The sequence below is a fragment of the Zophobas morio genome, unplaced genomic scaffold (assembly GCF_036711695.1).
Source record: "Zophobas morio isolate AGI-343-1 ecotype UQ-CSIRO unplaced genomic scaffold, CSIRO_AGI_Zmor_V1 ptg000005l, whole genome shotgun sequence".
NCBI lineage: Eukaryota > Metazoa > Arthropoda > Insecta > Coleoptera > Tenebrionidae > Zophobas > Zophobas morio.
The window spans coordinates 4,129,758-4,156,215 of record NW_026972110.1 but is presented as its reverse complement, the minus strand read 5'-3'; the positions used below and the strand labels follow the sequence as shown (position 1 = coordinate 4,156,215).

General features: G+C 35.1%; 1 protein-coding gene across 1 annotated transcript; it reads left to right on the top strand.

Moving 5' to 3' along the window:
- Positions 1-52: 52 nt before the first annotated feature.
- On the top strand, positions 53-26,458 carry LOC135122099 (ubiquitin-conjugating enzyme E2Q-like protein CG4502). The gene is made up of 2 exons (XM_064046333.1): positions 53-482; positions 23,100-26,458. The coding sequence occupies exon 2, from the start codon at positions 23,168-23,170 to the stop codon at positions 23,909-23,911; it is 744 nt and encodes a 247-aa protein (XP_063902403.1). The 5' UTR covers positions 53-482; positions 23,100-23,167; the 3' UTR covers positions 23,912-26,458.

The following is a 26,458-nucleotide window of genomic DNA, read 5'->3' as shown; positions in this document are numbered from 1 at the left end:
GTTATTGATGAGAAAAAACTACGTCATATTTCAGCACTGAACAGATTATGTATCGGTTAGTACTGAAATCAATAAAACATTCCTTCACTTTCACAAATATTATAAAAAGAGTTTTTTGCTCGAGAAGGAAGTCTGTTATTGTTTATAGATTTGCACATACACGCATTAGTATTATCGATTGGTGAAGAGTATTATTGTGCCGACATCTTCATAACACAAAACAAAAGAGAAATTAACATCAGGATCATGTACATATTACTGTCCAAACTGAGCAGTGAATACAACAAGCGAACATCGCTGACGACATTGTCTTCCTAGCCATTTTGGACGCGGGTTTTGTGAGGCGCCGGGCATCGATCCGTCTTAGTGCGCCAAATCAAGTGGCCTGTGCATCATCGTTGCCAGTTTATCATCAAGGGTCAGCTAGAGCCCGTAACAACATCTTATCTCATTTTTATCAATGGAAGACTGGACTATTTTGGGTGAGTAAACAACCTGACGTACTAGTATTTACAATTAAAAGTAAAACATTTTTCATTTTATAGTTTCGTAACGGTTTTAGTTTTATAGTGAAACTTTCAAATCGTATGTTGATATATTGTATTTTGAAAAGCTCACACAAACCAACATACGCCACCACCTAATTATGACTGAAGATCGTAATTTTTAATAGCAAAGAATTTTAATGTCATTTATTAGTTATTAAAATAACAAACTGCGAATTGAAACAACGCGGTAAACTAACTTTTTATTACGTGATGTGTTTATTCGGTTAAGTCATTTGCCGCTTTAATGTGATCGTAGACCGTTACTATTTTTTTTGTGCCGTTGACATTATGTACCTGTTATTAAGTTATGAGGTAATTAAAAAAACATTTTTTTATGGTAAAGATGGATGCTTTCAAGATTTATTTGGTTAAAAAATTCAAGAATTTTTGCTTACGAACATTCAAACGTGAGCAACTTTTTTTTATTTGTTTATAATATAATGAGTTTACTGTGTACATACAGTAGGTGCAGTACAATTAAAGTTTTAACAAATTGCCCCTTTTTTGAGCAGAAAGATAAGTTCCTTGGAGAAAATTTAAAATGTCGTTACCCTGATGTTCCTAAAATCTTTATAAAACGCACCATTTTTGGCACACCTCCATAATGGTTTCATGAAGGTTGCCTCTACGCTATAATACAGAATGCTTCGGAATTAAAAATAAGCCTAGTCCTTTATACGGATTTATTTTATATCTTCGATATGGACAGATTTCCATTTATTTCAAGCACGTGTTCGCATTTTTCATCGTTTGCGTTATCCAAACGTCGACATAGAATCAATAAATTGCTACAGAACTCGTACAGATAACACAGCTGGGGGTTCTTCCCATCAAAATTACATTTTTAAACAAATTTTATCTTCGTTTAGGAACGTAATTTCGACAGTAAAGTATGTCTTAACAAGGGGTGTGGTCACGACATCGCACGTCGCACCACAAACAAATGTTAAAACACCCTTTACCGTGTCTAAGGAATGAGTGAAAAATCTTCCTTTTACAGTGTATCAACACTTTTCATTTCAAGGCGCAAAAAATATGCACCATGTGTTTTAGCAGACCCGGCAACCTGATGGGGACTTACCGCCGCCAGATTAAAAACATAATGCTTTTCTTGCGCGTGAATAAATAACCGTCGGAGCCGTCGTTTAATCAATATTTGTTTGGAATGGCATGTTATTACGTTATCAGTATTAATCTGCTTCCGTAATTTTATAATGCGCGAAAATATTGAACAATGTGGAGTTATTAATCGGTGTTACAGTCGGGTACATTTCTTTAACACAAGGTCGCATTTCAATTTTCAAAACTTGGACTAGATGTGAGGAAGTATTTTAAAAATGCTACGTTTTAACCGATATACTTGCATTGGTTTTAACACTTGGTAAATTAGACGACCGAAATTTTGATATTTGAATTGCAACTTTGTGATAAATAAACCCTGACTATAAATACGTTATTGACCATCGACAGAGATGTGCTCATAAATATGCAGAATTTCAGATTGAACAGCAGAAAATAACAATGCATAAAACATAGATGTTCTCTAGTTATAACCCGAACAGTAAAAATTTGTAAGTGTGTAACGGATTATTGTTGTTGGATATTATCGTCAAATTTATAACTGGATTTTTAAAATTTTAGAAATAGACGGAAGTAATATACTCCTGCACTTGTCGTTTGTGAATCCATCTTGATTATGACAGATTTTTGGGAAAAAATATAAATATTGTGTAACAACATTTAATAGTTTAACTTAGAAACTGCAAAACCAAATGTTCGAAAATCTTGCAAATATTTTATTTTATTTTGTCGTAAACGTGGTAATCTCTTAAAATCAAAACGTCAAAGGTACCTCTTTTACGACTGGGTGGTTTCAGAAAACACTTCAGAACTGAAATTGTGATTTTGTAAAACTCGGTAAATGCAAGTGGTTGAATATGATGTAAGCAAGATTAAATTCATGGTGGTTAAAATAGAAATGTATTTTTTAAAATAAGTAAACCATTTCATGTATTTCAATTTATATCTTATATTATAAAAGTACTTAATAGCCCAACGTTTCATTAAAAGTTTTGTCGATTAAATACCGAGAACTGGTAAAAATAAAATTGACTCTACTAAAAACATCAATAACGTCAAAAAATGAAACGAAAAGAGCCCATACAATTTTTCTCTCATATTTGCAGAATATGTGAACAGTTTAAACTTTGACTCGTTTCCACAGGTTCTGTAATTATTGATTTATTTTTTGAAGAATCTAGCTAATGTAACAACATTTGCTATACAGCATAGAATTCAGTAAAAGTAAGCACCCCAATGACCAAGTGGTTAAAATTGAAAACTAATGTACTTTCACCGTCGGCCGTAAGAGTTTTATTTCTAGAGGGAGTTTTCGGGCATAGTTGAATTGTAATTTACACACGTAATTTATCGAGTTCCTTTAATGCACCGCCTTAAAGGAACTCGATAAATTGGTGGATTTTGAATATATAGCAATGCTTTCGAAGTGTATTTTTTTAACAATGTAGTCATTTATGTAAAACGAACAAAGCCCTTACATTCACCTAGTATACCGTGAATTAGTTTAAAACAGTCGAGCTACTCTTAAACGTGACTTTGCATTGTCTAATAGGCAGATCCTCAGCGGAATCGGGGTATACAAAAAATTGAAATTTGACGACTTTTACTCGGAATCTGAAACGACATTCTAAATATAGCAGTGTATATACAGAACGTAGTGATACACACTTTATTTTTAATAAACAAAGATACAAACGTAGGTTTTCATTAAATTAGTCGAATATCGTTACACCAAGATTTTTTACGTAGAATTCAGTTCATTTCAACCAGATGTATACAGTAAATTTTAATAAACGGACTTTGTTCACTTTTATGTGAACTACCTGTTATGATGAGAAAGCGTGTAGCGTTTATTAGTTCATTGTAAGTACATGTTATCGTGTAATATGTAGATACCATCTTGTATTTTTGCACTATTTTGGTGCTATATGTCTATAGTGTTATTTTATTTTGACAATCCCTTCTTAAATATTTTCTGTATTTTTCTGTATAATATTTTCTGAAGGTAAATAAAGTATTATTATTAAAAAAAAAAGATGTAGCATAACGTTTTACTAGTAACAGTGAATCAGAATGTTTAGGTCATGTGATTATTACCGTGTTGTGGTAGATACTGATTTTAAGCAACTTAAATGTAACAAACATACAGCATATTCACAGTGTGTCACTACATACACAATACTTCCTTAGCTTACGCTCGGGAAGAAAAAATGACTAATTAACGAATTTTTCAGACTTAGAGAAACGTTTTGATAATTGTTGATTCATTTTGCGTTGTGACAGATTCTTTGTCACATAAGTATTCACTCTATTATACACATTGAAAAGCTTGCCCGAAAGTAAAAATGGTGTGGGTATAAATTCTCTTTTCGTAAAGATAGTTAAATATTACTTGTTTGTATCACCAGGCGAGAAACTAGCCTTTTGTGAATACGAATGAATTTATCGAGATTTTTTGTGCCTATTTTTATATAAATAAAATTATTTTTGATGGTATCTGTATAATTATGGAAATAGTTAAAAGTGTATAAACAATCCTCCATAACCGAAAGATAATAGTTTCTCCCCCTTAAAGGATTTTTTTACCTTACATGTATTATTTACTTGATTTATTCCTAACATAAGGTGTACTTAAACAATTACTTTAAATTGGGTATTGTAGCTGAACACTAGACGATAACACCAACGGATATCGATAATAACCATAAAAAAATCCTTAGGTTCTTCCCGGAGTAGTCCGGCAATTTCTGGTGTCTGGCTGTTAGAAACGCATCGAAAACCAGTGATCCGGGCCGGAGGTACAAAAACATTAGTGTTTCAACTACATGAGCAGCTAACTTGACAAATAGATATTTATGTTTTTTGAAGCCTGAAAAAACATACATCGATTAGAGATTCTCCAATGTAACATTTTATATTAGGTTAAGTGCTTTAGCCTATTTTACGGAAGTCAGTTTCGGGTCCATCTGTTCTCAGCTTTTAAAACTGATAAGTTCTTTCATCTAAATTATGTAAAAATTGAAATCTTTGCCGACCACTTATTCGAAAAAAGCTTAATTTTTAATGCGTGAAGGATTTTGTTTTTACGGTGATTTGATTTTTAGACCAATTGCATTAATTATGAGCCATTGGGTAAATGGTCAAATTATAAACTGTAGAATTTTTATTAGTAAAAAAGAAATTCAAAATTCTCTCATATGCCTACGCGTAAGTGACTTTATCACAACTTAAACTATAGAATTATAAAAGTGATTGCCATGTAAGAAAATTATATAAATATAATAAGTATTAGTGTTACTGCGGCTTACTTTAGAAAAAAATAGTAGGTAGCCTTTTTATTTGGTAAGATTCCACTAGTACATACCTTTGTGTAAACGTTATGAGTGTATTGTATGTTTTTGTTTTTAAAATTACTTATAAAAAGTATAAACGCAAACGATTTTAAACAAACAGTAGTTGTTTCCTACTATGGCTATTGCCAATAAGAAAAAATTAGCGTGTATATTACACATCATTTTGTCAACAGTGAAAATAAAACAAAAACCTCGTAATATGTAAATTACTTGATTTTCGTATGTTAATACTCCGTATTAAGATTAATGATTACTGATTATCGTCATACACTGCATGGAGTCACGTATCTATTTCTAAGGTCGTTCGTCTAAAATTAGCTAGGTGTAGTTAAAAGCTTATTTAAACTAATTTTACCTGTCAGCCTACCATGGATGTTTAAAAGGACGTTTGGCTTCTCATATAAAATTTGTATAATTACGCTCCCATTACGAAATCCACAGTTGGCGAAAAAATATTTCAGACCACATTTGGTGTTAATTATATTGGAAATCGTTTAAACAGAATCAATGGAACATTCTGTTTGAAAATATGTCTCATTAGTGAATGTCATAATGAATGAATAAAATGAAATACTTGTTTATTTTTACACTGTGCCATGGCTTTTCTTATTTACATTAATTTAAAAACTAAATTTTTAGTTAATTTTTGTATGCACTAACGTTACGCGGCGATTATTAAAGTAACTTTTTATGCAAATTGGTAAAAATCGCTAAAATCCCTTACCTTGACAGCGAATTGTTTAAACATGTTAGACAGATTTTTATCCATATTGACATAGGTGACAGCGACAGCTGCTTTATTCTTCGCTCCTTATGAGATCATACCCAAATTTAACGAATTTTTTTCATTACATATTTCCTAATGCAATTCATCGACTTTCTTATGAAGCCTAAATTAATTTTGGTGTGTATAACACTAATTAAAACGTCCCCAGAAAATGTATTTATTCAACGGCGTATTTACTGCTCTGAAATAAATGACGAGGCTGAAAGCACCTTTCATAAAATAAAAATTGCTCTTTGTTTTAATGTAGATTGTTTGATTTTAATTATGTATTTTTTTATTATGTATAAATTTAATTTGTAAACTAAATTAGGTTTAGGGCTCATTTTCAACGTAATGACTACGTCGTCGCAAATTTGATTTGTCTTATTTATTACCTCTGTAACACAAAATGTTACAAAAATTTTCGACGCCTTCTACCAACCAGGTTGTCATTATCTAGACAATACTAATAAAATAAATGTGAAAGCGGTTGGCGAAACGTGTTGACAATTTTTGTAATGTTGTATTTTCGTTGTTGTAGGGGTAATAACAGTTATACTATTATCGTGCACCGAAAAATCGAAGAAGATTCCTTAGATTACACAGCAATAATAGTAAATACGTTAACGCAATTTGTTGAAACTGGTGTGTGATTATCGAAAAATAAAATAAATTACGTATATATAGACTTTTTAATGACATTGAATTTACCCTATACTGGTATTTAAAAAATGGCACAGAATAAAATCGAAACCCCAGGCAGATCCAATTCGATGAAGTTAAATTTTATGAATAAAATTTTGTGTGTATCTTAGATATTTAATACGAACAAATACGTAAATTTTACTCCGTGACGAGTAACAAGAATATTGTGGTCCTACAATTTCTGGAGAATTAAAAATTGGATGAAACGTTGAATAATAAAGAAATTAATTTTCTGGCACCCGCTGTAAGTAATTCCAAAAAATACAATTCTGATTTAAGGCACAAACAATACTGGATCGGATGGATGACATTATCAAATTTCTAAATGAAGTTTAATGTTTTACTAAGATATCACAGGGGTTCGTTATGATAAGGCATTTTAATTCTCTTTTTCGATATTTATGACGCTCTTCATTAAGCTTAGTTTAATACAGCAAAACTCATATCCAAATCCTGATCCGACGCTAACTCTAACGATAGTCCGTTGTATTGGTTTTAAGATTAATTGTAAAATTGACCAATTACAGTTTTTTCGTATTTTACAGACTTGGAAAGTCGAGAAAACAGGAAAATGCCAAAATGAACCTACATTACAGCTTCTCTCCGAAAGTAAAAAGAGACACTTGGGTGCTAAATAAAGTTAAATTACCAACAATTTTTAAAAATAACTTGACGTGCTTCTTAGTATAAGAACAACTAAATATTTTCTGATCGATTACCTAGCTATGTTTCCATATCAAGATTTCAAACCGACTTGAATCAACTCCTTTATAGTATCATAATAGTAACTTGAATCGAATATGCAAAATTCAAGTTCAAATATAGTAGATTCCAAAAAAAATTAGATTGAAATCCAAAGCACATCAATAAAATAGCACGAGAATAAATCATTCATTTATAAACTATGTCTAAGAATAAATTGAATCAAGGTGTAGGTTAAGTTTGACGTTTTTTCCATTTTTAGGAATTTATAACGAATTTAACGATTATTACTTGTTGAAGTTTATATTAAAGTATCGCATGCTTATTGTGTAAATTTTGTATGTATACAATATTTTTTATGTCAAACTCCAATCTATCTCTGAATAAAGTATGTACGATAACCTCGTTGTGTAGACTGAACCAGCTCAAGTAAGATCATGTGAACGTAATCTGAAATACTGTTTTTGTTTCAAATAATTGTTCAATGATCCCTCATTATGACTTTTTTTGTTCAAAGGTTACAATCCAACCATTAACAGAGATAAATAATGAGATAGTATAACGAAATGACATGTAAAGTCCTTAATGCTTGAAGTTTGATAAAAGAGGGTCACTTAGTAAAATTTGCCTGATGTTAAAATAACTTTGGTTAAATATGAATTTGCCAAACTATCATTTGTCTTGATTTTAATAAAGCCATCTAAAACATTACTGCGTCAATTTTGCTTAAATAAGAGGTGGAACCGATTTTTCAAGAACCTCTGTTGCGTTTAAATGTTTCGTAGCGTCCCCTCCTGTTTAAATGTTTGGTATTTTAAACTTGTTTTGCCTTTGAAACCACAGGGAGCAATATCGTTCCTACAGAGGGAATTTACTGAATAAAAAATCTGTTTCAGTTTGTGCAATGTTCTTACATGGACTGCTTTGTTTGAAGAAGTTTCCATTTTCATAACATAAATCGTTAAATTCTTAAGTGGTACAGTAATAGTGGATATAATTTATTTCTAGAGACGTTTGATGATAAGCAAATTTATAAATCGATAGAAGTTATGCAAATAACCACTTGCAACAGTTGTCGAATTTAAATATTTAATTTAGCGTATTCCGGATTCCTTGTACTTAGAGAGAAATAAAAAACGCGATCAAAGACGGCCATAGACTTTTGAAGGTTTGTCTTTGATCGTTGCATTTTCAACTCGAAACTTTCAAATTGACAGGTAATCCGGCGAAATTTCTATCAGAGTTCAAAGACAAATCTTCAATAATCCATAGCTGTCCTTGATTGTGTTTTTTTTTTGTTTTCTCGGTAAAATACAAGGATATATTTTTAATTATTACGAGTACAATTGTTACAATCAATTGGTTTTTATCTATTAAAACTGTATAAAATTTTAGACAGACTCAAAACGTTTGATATTAAAGTTGACATGATTACACACTGAAGTTGTGATAAATTTATTATATATTTTCTAATACAGGGTCTTTAACAACGTTAACGTGTCATAAATTAGCGCACCATTTTTTAATTATCCTTTATTTTCAAAGATTTTTTACATACTGCATTCTTATATGGAATCAAACAGTAAAACTACTGTAGGAACAACCGTTCCCACAAAATCAGGTGTTCTACCTGAGGGCATTTGTAATATTTGTATAAATGTAAATATTTCCTATCCTTCGTCTACCTGCCCTACACTTCTTCATACTTTCTCTTTTCGCTTCTGGAACTTTCTAAACCCTTCTTTACCTACTTCCACCTCTTCAAATCCGAGCTTACCTGTGTACCATTTTAAACACCCTTCCTTCTTCTCCCTGGCACCCTCGAACAGTAAACAACGAAATAAAATCTCAAAACCGTACCGTCGCTTTTAAATCACCAACGATACCCACAACTGGTGACCCCGACGTGATTGAAAGAAGAAAAAAACGTGAGTATTACCAGTGATCGCGACGAGTAGAGTGCGGAATTTCGAGAGAAAATCAAAAACAATGGCGCCAAACGATACAAATAGCCCGTCAGTCGATCGCGCTGCCGTAAAAGTTCCACCGTTTTTGCCCCAGGATCCGGAATTATGGTTCCTGTTACTTGAAAGTGGTTTTGAAGCGTCGGGCATTACGCAAGAAAGCACTAAATTTGGTTACGCGGTCGGCGCCCTGGATGCGAAATACGCGGTCGAGATACGCGATGTACTCCTAAAGCCCAAAAGTGAGCGGACATACGAACTGCTAAAACGCGAATTAATCAAACGGATGGGGCCATCAAAGGAAGAAAACACGCGCCGCCTCCTGGAGAACGGTCCACTTGGGGACCGCAAACCCACACAGTTCCTCCGCCACCTACGAGTTCTCGCCGGGACGGAGTTCCCAGAAGAGGTCCTACAGACACTGTGGATGAGACGCTTGCCCACACACATGCAAGCGCTGCTGGCCGCGCACAAGGACCTCACGCTGGATAAGAGAGCCGAGATCGCGGACTCCGTTGCGGAAGCTTATGGTAACCTGGGTAAAATAGCCGAGACAACCATATCACCCGCAACCCCGTCATCGACCCAGGAGCAATCGAGGATAGACGGAGTGGAACGCACCTTGGCGGCCGTCTTGCAAAAGTTTGCTGCAATTGAGATCTCCCAAATATCGCAGCCCCAGAACCGTTCGCCTTCAGACTCGCGGCCAGAGACATCGTCGCGTTCGCGTTCGCGATCGGGATCCCGTCATCGAACGAAAGGCGACAGCGGTATTTGCTATTACCACTGGCGTTTCGGCGACACGTCAAGAAGATGCGACAAGCCGTGTAGGTACAGTTCCCTGTCGGCGGGAAACGCCGAGGGCAGTCGTTAAAGACGGCCATTGACGCCTGCCCCACCACCCCTACAACAACATCGAGCCGTTTATTCGTCACCGAGAGGACAACAGGTAAAAAATTCCTCATCGACACCGGCGCCGATCTGTGTGTGTTCCCGCATGCCCTGCTACCAAAACCGCGTACGAAGTCCGCATATGAACTTTCCGCGGCAAACGGCACCGTCATCGCAACGTACGGAACAATCACGTTGTCGTTGAATTTAGGCTTACGACGCGATTTTACGTGGAGATTTGTTGTCGCGGACGTGGTGAAACCCATTATCGGAGCCGACTTCCTGGCTCACTACGGACTCCTGGTGGACATAAGAAACCAGCGACTACACGATCAAATTACCCAACTCACTTCCATCGGAGAGGTGACTGAGTGTGAGATCCCGTCCGTAAAAACCATCGCCGGAAGTTCACCGTTCCACGAACTCCTCCAACGGTTTCCCGATGTCACACGTCCAGACGGAACCCCTAAGGCGGTGAAACATTCCACCCGCCACCACATCGTAACCACGCCGGGCCCTCCCATTGCGCAACGTCCCCGAAGACTCGCGCCCGACCGACTCCAGGCAGCAAGAAAAGAATTCGACGCCATGGTCCAGCTAGGAATCGCCCGCCCTTCCCAAAGTTCATGGTCTTCACCGCTTCACATGGTGCCCAAAAAGGGCGACGAATGGAGGCCATGCGGAGATTATCGTGCCCTCAACGCGAGAACCTGCCCCGACAGGTACCCGGTGAGGCACATCCAAGATTTTGCGCAATCCTTACACGGCAAAATCATATTTTCAACGATCGATCTGGTACGCGCATTCAACCAGATCCCGGTCGCAGAAGAAGACGTTCCGAAGACTGCCATTACCACCCCATTCGGCTTGTTTGAATTTCAATTCATGACGTTCGGCTTACGTAACGCAGCGCAGACGTTCCAGCGATTCATGGACGAGGTGTTGCAGGGTCTCGATTTTTGCTATGCATACATCGACGACATCCTCGTCGCATCCGCATCACCAGAAGAACACCTCCAGCACTTGGAAACTGTGTTTCAGCGTTTGAGAGAGTACGGCGTCGTTATCAATCCCATGAAATGCGTCTTCGGCCAGCCAGAGGTCAAATTTTTAGGATATCTCGTTTCCGGCGCAGGTACACGTCCACTTCCAGAAAAGGTCGAAGCAATCCGCAGCTTCCCGCAGCCAAATACAATAAAAAAGTTGCGTCAGTTCTTGGGTATGTTGAATTTTTTCAGAAGATTCCTACCTAAGGCGGCAGAGACGCAAGCACCTTTGAACGACCTCCTCCAGGGCAACGTCAAAGGAAAAACTCCGGTCAACTGGACACCAGCAACGGTGGCCGCATTCGAGGCGTGCAAGGAGAGCCTCGCCGGAGCCACATTATTGGCACATCCCGAGCCAAACGCACCATTAGCTATTTTTTCGGACGCGTCAGATTTCGCCGTCGGAGCAGTCCTCCAGCAGAAGGTCGACGGTCACTGGCAACCGTTGGACTTCTTTTCCAAAAAACTGAGTCCCACCGAGTCAAACTACGGGGCTTATGATCGAGAACTACTAGCCATTTATCTCGCAGTCAAACATTTTAGGCATATGGTAGAGGCGCGGTCTTTCACCATCTACACAGACCACAAGCCAATCACGTATGCCTTTCAGAAGAAGAATACCGAGTCCTCGCCCCGCCAAATACGACACCTGGACTTCATCAGTCAATTCACGACTGACATTCGCCACATAGCAGGGAACGAAAATGTTGTCGCAGATACTCTTTCTCGCATCGAGGCTGTGGAAACCTCGATTGATTTCCAAGCTCTGGCAGCAGCACAACAGCAGGATGAGGAACTCGAGAGATTTCGAACAGGTAATACAGGCCTGCAGCTCAAACTGGTACGAATCCCAGGCTGCGACGTATCGGTACTCTGCGACGTCTCCACGCGAACAGCGCGTCCTTACGTCACCGAGTCATTTCGCCGAGCTGCATTCGAGTCGATTCATCGTCTATCCCATCCAGGCGTTAAAGCCACCGTAAAACTGGTGACGCAACGTTACGTCTGGCCATCGGTCAAATCAGATTGTCGAGAATGGGCCCGCAACTGCGTAGAGTGTCAGCGTTCGAAAATCTCACGCCATGTCTCTTCGCCCATCGGTACATTCTCGCCACCATCAGCGAGGTTTGAGCACGTGCACTTGGACATAGTAATTATGCCACACTCAGAGGGTTATCGTTACTGCCTTACCATGGTAGATCGGTACACCCGCTGGCCAGAAGCCGTACCCATTAGCGACCAGGAAGCAGCAACCGTGGCACGAGCTTTTTACGACACATGGATCGCACGATTCGGCACTCCGCTACGAGTAACCACCGACCAAGGTAGACAATTCGAGTCGTACCTATTTAAACAACTAAATTGTTTATTAGGAACCACTCATTTGAGAACTACAGCGTACCACCCCTCAGCCAACGGAATGGTTGAACGCCTACACCGACAGTTAAAAGCGGCAATCATGTGCCACCAGAATAATCGCTGGACTGAAGCCCTATCCACCGTCATGCTCGGCATTCGAGCAGCATGGAAAGAAGACTTCCAGGGTTCCTCCGCGGAGCTCGTATATGGCCAACCTCTCCGCCTGCCCGGTGAATTCCTAGGCATCCCACGCGACGAAAACAGCGCAGACAACAGCACCCCAAACTTCGTCAAAGAGTTACGTCAACACGTGCGTAACTTGAAGCCATGTGAGGGAACACGACATGGAGCAAAGAAGACCTTCATTTTTAAAGATCTCGCCACGTCCGAACAAGTTTTTGTACGCCACGACGGTCCCAAGCAGCCGCTTCAACAGCCATACGACGGTCCGTACAGAGTCGTAAGGCGATCGGCGAAAACGTTCGTCGTCAACATCAAAGGTCGAGATGTCACCGTTTCAATAGATCGGCTCAAACCCGCGTACATACTCAGTGACGACACGCCCACGTCAGAGTTTGGCCGCGACACTACGAGGACGACGCCCACAACAGACGAACCAGCGCCCTTCGCAGATCAACCCCACGACGACGACGAGATGCCAGCTTCCACAACGACGAGGACCACGAGGTCAGGAAGACGGGTGCGCTTCCCTGAGCGCCTGCAAAGCGGTTTTTCATAAAAAAAAACACTAGCAGGGGGGTACTGTAGGAACAACCGTTCCCACAAAATCAGGTGTTCTACCTGAGGGCATTTGTAATATTTGTATAAATTTATTGAGTTATTAATAAAATCTAAATTTTGTCACGCAATTGAAAACTATTTTATCGCAGGTAAAATAATTTTCTTTGAATAATGGTGTTTTATAGCAAATTTGCTAATTTTCTTTTGACATGCGTAGTGATGTGGAGGTCGTGCTATATCTCCATAACATTAAATCTCACCTTCGCCACCTTAACCACATAAATTAGTAGCAAAAAATTCAAGCTGTCCAGTTTTGCGTGTTGCCAACAATAATGGTCAAGAGAATTGGTTTATATTGAACGTACCTACTGCTGAAATACACCAAAGCTCTTCTACTCCCACTGACTAGTAGATAACATTTACAACTAACATTTTTGCTGATATCTATTACCAACAGTTTTGATCTAACCTTTCAGTACAACAGTTACTCAGACTCAGATCAATTCTGATGGGCAAATTATAACGAAAGAGTTGACGGGTAGCTCTCTCTGTTAGTTTATTTGCCGGGAAAAACTCATTTTTAGGAAGATGAGTTTGTTAAATGTGCCACGAATGATGTACTTCTGATTAATATTAACCCCCCTTGCCACGAATTATCTAATTCTAATTATAAAGCGTAGTCCCTGTTACACGAAATATACACATAAATATTATAATTTCTATTTATTTCATGGACTGATATAAAGCATTGATACCCATACGCTTGTATATACATTTTATTTTAATATCATCGACGTCAACGTATGGTACAACTAAAAATGTTCTAACTCTATGTTTGAAGTCTCGATAAACTGAAAATTTCAAAAACAAATGTATTAGTATAAAATAAAATTGCTAACGCACTGAATTCAGAAAGAATGTAGATATTTCAATCGCGTTTAAGTTATGGGTAGCTCCAGATTTGGATTCCATTTTTCGAAGGCTCTGTTTTCCATATTGATGACATTAACGTATATCTTTCTCAGGAATATATTCATCTGTGTGTGAAGTTTTTATTACCTACCCAGTCAGCGTAAACTAACCTCGATTAAGTCAACAAAACACAAATTTAAATCTAAACCTGAAATAACTTCAACAACATAATATTTCATAAATGACGTGTCGAAAGTTTTAAATGGTTCAGCTATTTATTTTATCGAAAACAGGAGCCTCCCTAACAAGAGAATGAGTTAAAAATTTATGAACATGACAAGTTATCCAAGCGAAGATGCTTGAAACCCCGTATTTGCAATTAAAAGGGAAATATTATTTGAAGTTGATCAATAATTTAAGAAGTTGCGAACAGTTTCTAAGGGCGGGATTATATCCTGTTAAATCTAAAAGCAGGCAAACGCTACTTAATTATAATATCTATTTGATTTTCACTTATCAAATTATTACACTACCAATTTATTAATGAAAACATTATTTTGTTTAATTGCTTACCTTTCAAGGATTTCAAATTAAAACAAACAACTTTTATCTATTATGTATAAGGCTTATGTAATTTAACAAAATTTAAAGTTATAAAGGCACTCTGCAACACATGTAACGCTAACATTCAGTGTAAAGGTATCAAAGACAGGATGTCTTTACTAAATGCTAAGACCTTTCAGTCTAAAGACGTCATTGAGGTACTTATTGAACGCCAGAACATAAAACTTAACCTGAAAGTCTCTGATCTTTCTGAATTACATTTCGTTAACAGTATCAAAGAGCAAAAGGCAAAATAAATAAAAACTATTATTTTTTTAAGGATCATTTAGACTAAGCTTGTTTAAACTGGCTTACCTACTTCAATTTCTTGTTTATGTTAAAGATTCGAAGGAGTTCTCATGCCTATAGAATATTCGTTTGTATTATGTGGCGCAGATCTCTCACTAATTGCCTGTATTATTATTCCTCTTGTCGACCTAGTTAACGCCTGTATAACATATTCTAACATCGGTATACTAAGTACTTATTTACGTCTTCTATATTCCTCAGTTAGTTTTGTCTCATTTTACTTCTCTAGTGTAGGCTAGGAAAGTATTCTAATAGGATCCATCCGGTGAAGAACTATTTGCAACTTTTCTTTACGTTTCAAAAACCTAGAGTATAAAAAAATAGGTTTTCCATTTCCGTTTGTATGTTGTCTCTGTGTATATCTATCGTCTATGATCTATTGATAATAATTTGATGAGTCAAATAATTTTCGAAACTATTAAACAGATTGTTGAAAAATTTTATATGTAGGTATTTATATTTTAGGAATGTCGTGTAGATATATGGTGAAACGCTAACTAAAATTTATCATTCTTGCCAGCAATTTGATGACGTTATCTCAAAATTTTGCGAAGTAAATGCTATTGAAATTTTGTAAAATAACGCACTTCTATACCATCCAAATTTGAAGAAAAAAATAAATATCAAAATTATGAACATTTTCGGATTTAACTTAGTATTGTAAACATAGTAAATCGTTGCTCAAAATGTATCTCCTTATTCTCTGAAAAATTTGATGACGTCTTCTCAAAATTTTGATGAATAAATTCCAGCTAAAATGTACAAGAGATTATTATGCGTCTTGATTTGTGGTTTATAAATATATTCGTATTTTTTAAAATTGCTTATATCGGATCACTCAAAAAAGTGAATTAGTTTATTCATGTTATTATACCTTTAAGACTTATATCCGTCATAAAAATATAAATGTTAAAAAATAATAAATCATAACACTTATAAAAGAACACAAGAAAACACTCATTGATATCATAAAAGGTATGCCCCACCAGAAAATATTTCACTTTGTCTTTAAAAAATTTCTTGAAAGAACTAACCATTGTTGACACGGGATGTACAAATTAGCTAAAAAAAAGGCAAATAAATACAATCCCTAGTTAAAATTTCATTTTTGAAGTGGTTTTGTGAAATATTTTTGCAGCGTAGGTAGTTCAATATAAATTACGCAGGCATAAATCGTAAAAATTATTATAAAGTCTGTTGGGCAATAAATTTATTTATTATTATTATTTATTATTATTATTAAAAAATTTCAAAAATTCCAAAATTAGATATCCTTGACGTCTCAACAATCAAAATCATTTTCAGAAATGAAAATTTTACATTATATGGGAACCTCGAACGTTTTAATATTACAAAACTTTAAAAACAAAAACATTCTAAATTTTTCAATAAAAAAATATTATTTCAGAGTAGAATTTTCGCGCATGCATACCTTTTTTTATTACGATATTTAGTGCTGATTTGGTCAAATTAGTACAAAACTAATAGCATCCACGCACCAGAATACTTCTTTCGTTGGGACGTTGGAACACGAAGAAAGATCTCTTGTATCGTGTTTTTAATACGTGTGCTTAGTTTGCTGTTACGCAGTTAACTATAATAACCATTAGCCGTCTTACTTCGTATCCCATTTCCATTTGCAATAAATCCCAATTGAATTTAAATGGATTTATTACTTTTACTTTACTTTTTTCCCTACAATTGTTCCACCTTCTCAAACCGATTTACAACACACCTATGCGGTTCAGTAGGATGAAATCTTGTTTTGTAGCGTAGAAAATACAAGAATTATCTCGCTTTACATTTTTTAAAAACTTTTTGCTTTTATGAGTTGTTTATTATTAATGTTATGGCAAAAAGTGAGGAATAAAAGTTGTAGATAATTATTTTAGTCAACTTCATCATTAAGGAAACAAAAAACTAATCAGCCTTGTTTTCAAGATGGCGGCCGAAAAACACCCCCACTTATTTTCACTTTACGTCATAGTAACCCTGCCTCAATATTTCTATTTGTATTAAAAAGAAAACGATTCAACACTTTCCATTTTCTTGAATCCCTATACTTTAATTCATGTTTACTTAATTGCAAAGAGTAATGTTGAGCTTGTAAAACCGTAAAACAATAAATAGGTACGTTCCAAGTTTCAATCGGTACAAAACATTTCTAATTTTGACTCTAAATCATTGTTTCTTTGAATTTGTTCTGATCATCGCTACTTTAGTGAAAGTTCTTAACCACGTGAAAGAGATCTAGAGATTACCAAAAACAAAAAGGTTGCCATAGTCATTGACCACGTTGTCTATGACACGAAAGAGCTTTAAATCGTTTTCGAATCTATTGAACACCACCTGGTAAACATAGCCAAAAATAAGATTGGTCAACAAATTTCAAATTTGTGTTTGTCCAGAAAATGGTAGATGGAAATTGTGATAACATAGGTCTAAATATATTCTTCAAAACCAATTGAACAACCTGGAACGTCAAACATTTATTTTTAACTATTTTGTTGGATTTTATGTATATTAAACACATTAAATTTTCTAAAAATGATTCCATATGTTGAATTTACTTTTGTAAGATGTTCCAGTAGCTTTTATTCAATCATTTTATGATAGGTAATATTTTATAAAGACTAAAACAAAGTTGGTATCAGCAAAAATTTTACAGTGAATTTCGTGGTTAAACTATACAGTTTGATGCCGCAATTAAGTAAATTAGGGATTAATGAGCAAATCACAATTTCAAGCGAGAATTACTTGGCGAAATTTTGAGATCACGTCATCAAATTTGCGATTAATCAAATCGTCAACAGGTAATGAACAAGGCGAGCAGATAGAGACAGAAATAAGAGATCAATAATATGTTCATATTCCACAAGAATTTAGACATTAGTCAAATAACTCTATTGCAGTTTACAATATTTATTTCTTTCTTAGGTTACGTTAATTCTAGAAGTAAAAATGTACCTACTTATTTGAAATGAGCCACATTTCGAGAGCCACAATAAAAAAATACTTGTTTATTTACTGTACAGAAGTGGATGATTTATAATTATTACTAATTATTAATAAATTTTACTTATTTTTGTACTTGTTTAATTTCTGTGGTTTGATTTGCCGTATTATTAACAGTAACATGTTTGTCTAGCTGGAACTTCAGTAAAAGTTGCAGAGAAATAAGTTGTCGATAGTGTCTGATCATCGTTGGGTAAAAAAGATACGAAGTTATAATATGTCGTATACTACTATATTTTAGTACAATGGACGAGAGCACGATGGTAAAAGCAAGGTGTGGAAACCTCGTTCATAACTTTAGAAAACAGACATTGCGTGGTTTGAATTTTATGCCCACAACGTATAGATTTCAAAGGAGATCAGTTGAACTTAAGTAATGGAAAACTGTATTGAGTCTTTGACTATACCACGACCTACCTTTTTATATCAATGTCTTTTTTACCCAATCGCAAACCTTAGTGCTGTAATTTATTGTCCTTCTAATGAATACACGGATCAAATTTAATTGGTGATAAGTAGATGGCGATACTATGCTGGGTACTATTTCGTAGTGTACATAAGATTGCTGTGATGCGTATTTTAATCAGCAACTTGGAACGGTTTGTTTCCATACCTTATTTCGTTTTACCACCGTGGACGAAAGTAACTCGTATGTGGCTGCACTTGTCGTTTTAATTTTCTGCCCTTACGGAGGACAAGGGTAAGACGGATTTGTAAGTAAAAGTTTTAATGAAAGAACCGCTAAAATTATGCGACAGTGGATTCTATGAATGTCAGCTTCTTGACTGTTGTTCATGATTATAGATTTAAAGATTTTTCGTGCAAGTAACTATATCTATGCAGATTATATGTTACCTTGAAGTACAGGAGATATTTTCAGGCAAGATTAAACTGCCAATAGCATTCAGACGACTATAGCAGTCAATAATGTTACAGTCACACAAGCGGGACCTGTAGGTACTTTTTTCTTAATTTTTATTACAAAATGAGGATGGATTTCCCTTTAAGTTAATTTCGTAATACATATAACGTCTCAAATGATTTTTTTGTGGTACATTTTTAGTGCATAAAAAAATGAATTGTAAATTGTAAAAGTTTTACAAATATAAAATAACCTAACATTAATTAAAATTAATTATTATTTAAAAAAGACCGTGTTTCCGATGTTCAAGAAATTCACTTGAAAAGGTGCGCTGGAAAAATTTGCTCTTGAAGTTGAGCTATTAAAGCTACTACAACGTTTGACGTTTAATAATCGAGTGCCAACATAATATTTATTGCAATAATTATTATTATTACTTATTTGTGCTCGAATGAAATCGCAATTTTATAAACGGAGTAAAATAGTATATTATTAGCCAAGGTTGCAGAGCCAAGCATTCTAGACCGAGCGCAAATTAGAACCCGAGACGCGCAGCGTCGAGGGCTCTAAGTGCGAGGTCTAGAAGTGGCTTTGCAACCGTGGTTAATATACTATTTTTTTCACTAGTAGAAACCATAAGACAATAAACTGAAAAATAAACGTTCAATTTTTTGACCCAACATGATTTTGTTTTGATTTCTAATCAAACTTGATCTAAATCTTCAACACAAAGAAAACCGTTTATACTTGTCGCTGAGTTAATCATTTTATCTTCTATTGTCTACCAACTACCATGCGTATACTCAAGTAATGTTTGTAGCACACATTTGTTCATTTTTTAAGAAATAATCACATCAAACATTGCGTACATAACCTCAATTTTTCTTTTTGAACCCGTGGTAGCAAAAGTTGAATTTGCTACCACTAAATGAGTCGACATTTGCATGCGTCCAGGCTGCTAGTGAAAAAAATATATTATATGTTACTTTCACCAAAATGAACATACTTCACAATACTTTCGGTATCTCGCCATCTTTACATTTGTTATGCTATTCCTCCTTTTCGGTGTTTGTAACATAAATAACTGTTATCTGCAAACAATAATTCAACAAAACCGATTTTAGCAAATGGTGCTTTATCATTCCTTACATTTAAATCGTGTGTAACTAATGAATTACCTACGAAGCAATGGCTTAAATCATTTTAGAGCTTTCGAATGATTTCGATTAACGTTTGGTTAGAAATCTTTTCATGATTTGGAGTATCATCTAACGCAATCTCTTAAAAAATAAGAATTATTTCAGTAATGACTTTTTTTTTATTTAGAAGGAAATCGCTTATTTTATCAAAACATAAATGCTATTAGAACTGGCAAATAGAACGTGGTGCAACTTTTTCGGTGGATTCTATTTACAGTGAAGTATCGTTCGATTTATAAAGTGCTGTCAACAAAAAACGTTCTCTTACTGGTGCTGGACAGCCCAACTGATGTCTTTATCATCGTCTGCTACACCTACATCACATATTATTTATATCACAATACATATTTTATAAGCAGGGGTAGATATAGATAAGATGTCGACTAACTGTCTTCCAGAGGTGTGTAATTTAGTCAACAAAAACTTGTGAGTTACTTTCTAGCGGCTAACGCCGCACGTCTTAACTTACAATGTTCTTGAAATATTCTATGAAAAACCTTTTTTAATTTAAAAGACGAAACATTTTATTTTTCTCCGCGTAGTAGACTTTTCATTTCTTTGTGAAAATACACAAATCCGTTAAAAATATATATTTACATTGCAATTTAAAAAAACACAGGTTATTGGGAGGAGGTTAATGCTGAACTTGTTGACACCAACTTGGAGCAAACGTTCAGAAACAAGTTAAGAACAGTTTCCGAAAACTGGATTGTACATATTTAAAAATGAGTTAACAGTTTCGGTAAAAATATCCTTCAAACTTTGGATAAATTCTAAAATATTAAAGTTAATTAGTCACAAAAGTAGTTTATGGAGAGCGAACCGGTGCACAGCAAGATTATCTGGTGCATCGGAATTTCTTAAACAAATTATCTTTGATCATTAAGGAGGCCAAGACAAAGTTTTAAAAGTGAACTGCCAGCAATAAAAATTCAAAAAGTTTTTACAAATACGTTCGATTAAGGCTAACAGGTCCCATTAAAACTTCTTGTTTAAAAGATGATGGTAATTTAATCAAAAGTTGCCAGGAACCAGCGCTAATACATTTTCTTAAATTTTTATAGACAAAACACCTCTCGTTGTTAGCGACCTTAAAGTTGAAGCTGTTCCATGCCACGAAACACTTGCTTTGATACACTTCATTTTTGGAAAATTAATTAAACCAAAGAATGGAAAATTACCGGGTCTCAACAATATTAGCATCATATCGCTAAAAAACTATGCCAGTACGTTTAACTCTGATATTAGACCCTCCTATTGGAAGAGTGCGATTACACGGCCAATTTATAAAAAAAGGGGATAAATTCAACTCTGAAAATTATTGGCCGCATTTTTTCCAAAACATCAGATTGTACCTCCACAGCAGCACGGGTTTATTCCCGGAAGATCCGTAATTAGAAATCTCGTACGTTGCATCTTGCATCTGGAACTGGATGAAAAATGTTGATATTGGTTACCGAGACATCCTCGGTTACTAAAATTATGTCACTATAGTATAAAAGGTGATCTTCTTCATTGGGCAGGCGAATTTCTCAAAGATCAATCCTTCAGAGTTAAAGTTGGCGACTCAGTTAGCCCTTCGGTCCAGGTACATAGTGGAGTTCTAGGGATCCATTTTGAGCCCGTTGCTGTTTATGTATTTGCAGCAAATCTAGTAATCAAATTAAAGTCCCTCTTCATATTGTTTGCTGATGATATAAAAACTTTTCAACAGAAGTTCAAATGTACAGTTCTGTGTATAGGCAAAAATAATCCCAGAGACAGCTATTGGACAACGAAGAGCTAGAGAAAGTTGATTCTTGTAGAGATCTTGGGGTATTCATGATTTTGGATCTGTCTTGGTCGGAATAACATATTGCCTCTATTGTCAAAAAAGCTAATAAAATTTTGTATCTTTTACGTAAAACTTTTGTCAAAGCCGTGTGTTCGGTCCACCTAGCTACACCCAAGGAGAAAGGGTGCATCAGACTCCACCCTCTCACCCACCACTTTTACTTTCAAAATAAATGTAAATATTTTATAGATTCGAGAATAAACCGTCATAGAGTAAAGCCGTGTCTCATTGAGGCTAAATTTATAGCTTCAATTTTGGTCACCCATTGTGACTCTCATCATTTTGGTCACCCATTGTGACCTGGTCCTTCGAGAAAACACAATTTTCCTTAGGTCACCCATTTATGATCTATCACCGTGTCTTCGGTAATTTAAAGGACACGGCCCATTTTGGATTTTGCCACTGAAGTTTAGGTTCCCATTTTACAAAAGGGATTGGAGCCGTTCAACGGAAAGCAACTTAGAATTCCTGTTGGAGTAGAACGTCCAGAATATCTTGGGAGGTTCAACTAGATGGGACTCGCGTTATTATAGGATTAGTGATAAAAACGGGAAACCAATGTATTGCATATTCATATTATAGTGCACTGACTAAAATAATAAAATAATTAATCACTAAAACATGTTTCGTTCTACATACTAACTACCGTACGAAAAATACACATTTAAGTTAACTACAGAGAAATTTAACACCTTTATTTCGGATAGCGTATTCAACTTATCCAATTCGTTGCTTCCGGAAACTGTGCAGAGTAAAACTGTTACTGGGTTTAAGCCAAATTTGATGCCTATTTTAACATATTTCATTTTTAACACTTATATGAAATAATTAGAATACCTAACATTAATAACGGCGCGGGCATAATAGGTTTGCACCTCAGCCCGACCGCCTTACAATAATAATAATAATAACACAAAACGTTAAAAGTCGTAATGTATAAATTACTCTAAATTTCCTCGATAATAATTGTACATTAAAATAAACTGGCCGAAATTTAATTTTTGACGTATACAGCAAAGAGGAAAGCTTACTTTTAAAGGCAGTCATAGAAAAAATATTTTTTTTACTTTATCTTTTAGGGTCGTGTATATTTTGTCATTATTTTTACTTACAAAAATTATATGCGTTACTTTGTCATCATTGTACCATAACTAAAATCATAGTTTAACACACATTTTATTAGATTTTTAACTTATTATCTATTTTTCAGAAACTATAGGAATGACGCAACTGTAGTTTATTTTAAATTACTCTGCTGTCTTACTCGGAGCCACCAAAATGAGCAGTCGTTCTAGAGAGAAAGTTACAGCAATGTTCCGAAAACTCTTCAAATCATCCAATAAGGAAGGAGAAGGTCCTAGCAAAGCCAGTGCTTCTGGGTCTGGATCTCCTGCCCGTCGCTTGTTACGGGGATGTCGTGATTCCGTTTCTCCAGCCGCTCCTCAAAGCAGTCCTGTATTTTCAAATGGTAAAGGGAAGAAAGGTGAAGAAATACCATCTCACAAAACTGTCCGCGCTCGTAGACTCATGAAGGAATATCGTGATCTACAGAGACTCCAAAACTCTAAAACGGACCCAGTGTTCAACGTCGAGTTAGTTGACGATAATTTATTCGAGTGGTATGTGAAAGTGTATAAACTAGACTCTGAAAGTGAGTTGGGTAATGATATGAAAGAGTTGGGAATAACTCACATATTGTTACACTTAATTTTCCCTGAAAACTTTCCTTTTGCACCCCCGTTTATGAGGGTCATTTCTCCAAGAATAGAGAAGGGATTTGTTATGGAGGGTGGCGCGATTTGCATGGAATTATTAACACCGCGGGGATGGGCGAGTGCTTACACAGTTGAAGCCGTTATCATGCAATTCGCCGCCAGTGTTGTTAAAGGTCAGGGACGGATTCAGAGGAAAAATAAAGGTCAAAAAGTGTTCAGTAAAAGGACGGCTGAGGAAAGTTTTAGATCACTTGTTAAAACGCATGACAAGTATGGCTGGGTTACTCCCAGTTTAGCAGATGGTTAGTTAAGCTTGAGACATGTCCACATATTATCGAATCCGTTCCGTTTTAACAGTGTTATCTGAATGTTCAGAATAGATATGTATTTTATGATAAATCTGTGTATACTTAAATATTAACTACTCTTACTATTGTCTAATCCTCTATTGCTAATATTTTTAACGTATGCGGGCTTCCTGTCGAACGATCAATCTCCGCACATTCAACACCTAGATCTAAATGTAAATTAGTTTCCACTTGCAAAAGTGGTTAATCAACCACACTGAAGTACAACTAACTTTTATCACTCCTAAGTCTTGCAACTTACCCTGAACTGATAAACTTTGCTTTTAAATGATTGTTCGTTGGATTTACCAGCCCCTTTTCAGCCAAATCAGGTGGTTTGAAGCGCATTCCTTGTTGACTGAGGTAACTTAATTTATGTAAGCTTGAACATTGCATAGTTAAATGTGCTCACCAGATGTCAGTTCTTTTACGCAACGAAGCAGTGAATATTATAAATCTTTCCAAAGTTGCTATTATAGGTATTAATCTTGTTTACGAGAATCAATTTATCAAAATTCGTAATAAGATAAGATATAAGATTACTGCATTCGTTTTGTAAAGGTTCCATCTAGTCATTTTATCTAACTCGGCTTAAAAATTTTGAAGGTATTCAAAACTTTTATGCTGTAATTGATGTTTCACAAAATACTTACTTATCCAAAGAATATTAAGAAAAATGTGCTCTAGTACTTGTTAATGATATCGTCTTTCTTTCAGTTACGATTATTTACAAATTTCAGCCATATTTTCAATTACATTTCTTTGAAAAGATTAATAAAAATGTTATTTACACTGCTTGTAAATATATTCAGAACATCTCGAGTAAAATCGATGGGCGTATGTGTCGCAAACGGATAGAAATTTTGGAATTTTATGGATCCCATTGTTTTTCGTTTTATATATATCTATATGCATACATATATTAGTAGTCTTGGTGTCACGACTTTTTTTTGTGTAAGAACACTCGTTGGATGTTATAACGGACACTGGTTTATTATTAAAAATATATTGAGAAAAAATGCTAAATGTGCCAAAAATTTTCAAGATTTTAGAACTGTGCAAAAACTAATGCACACGGTTCAAACAAAAGTTAAATTATTTCTGAAAAAATAACAGTGCCACTTTTTGTAAAAACAATACTAAAATATGCAATTACTCAATAAAGTCGTTTTTATATGTTGTTTTAATTTCAATTATTTTTTTTAACTCTGGGTGTCGTACAAAACTTCCCAGAACACCTTGTAGGTACCTACGTAGTTGTATAATTATACATTACCAAAACCACGAAGCTTGAAAGATAATATAGATATATAAAGATAAATTAGAGTTTTTCTTTTGAGCTCAATATAATAACATTTGTAGAATTTCGCTATCTCAATCCGTTTTAGAGATATATGCCCGTAGAGTTTCAAGTAAGACACCACATGTTTTTCTACCTACAGGTGAATGATACAAATTCTACTGTCGATTAGAATTAAATTATTGGATATATCGACAACAGGTATACTTATGGATTCTAATTGTTAATATAAACTTAGGCAAATGTTATTAAAACCAATCAGACAATGTTTGACACACTTGGTTTCATGTTCTTGCACGAATTGACTTTTACTTTGACGATCCAGTAGACGTAGGTTATCTAAAAGTTATTATATACATAGTATTGATATTGGTTTACAATAATTAATTGTATATTGCACAGCGAGGTGGAAAGTGTTATTATTTTCAAGAGAAAACAATTCGAAAAAGGAATTAAACTTTCTAAGATGCTTGTATACTATTTTATTCATAATCGTTGTAGGTAACTTTACAACACAATAAAAATGTCCTAATTTAATACGTTATACGAGTTAATGTATGTGCTGAAAAATGCAAAAATTAAGATTTATAATTTGACGAATTCTTTACGTTTTACGTGACATACGTCACGTCGCTTTTCATCCTATCTCATGGGTGGAAAGTAACGTATCTACGCGGGATGGAAGTGAAGTCAGTACTGGCTCACTTCCAATCTTTTAAAAAGTTTGAAAGTGTCAGATTACTGACCGAGTGTGAATAAAAATAATAATTTAGATAACCTAAAGTAAACTGGATGAATCTAAATAGTTGTCGTGTTGTTGTCATCAACGTTTTAACCTCTTTCGGAATTAATATACATATTACTAAATTTTCCTTTCTTTTATGTTAGTTTGTGCCTAATATTTACACCAAAGCAGTCAAACAAAAAGGCTAATGTTCAAAAAATTGAATGCTCATATTATGAAGAAAAATATATTTTATAGTACTTTTAGTAGGTAATTTTAAATAGGTGTACTATATTAATTATTGTACCTCTCAAAATTGTCCACAAAGCAGTATTTTAGCGAATAGTGTTATTGTAATTTGTTGTTAAATGTGTATTTTTTTATTTAATGTTTTGTCTTCCAAGGCCAATTCTTTGCAATTAATTTTATAATTATAACATAGGAGATTATGATCATTATGATAATTGTTATTTAATATTACAA

Excerpts from the sequence above, each read along its gene's own strand:
- LOC135122099 (XM_064046333.1), top strand. The coding sequence starts at position 23,168 with ATGAGCAGTCGTTCTAGAGAGAAAGTTACAGCAATGTTCCGAAAACTC.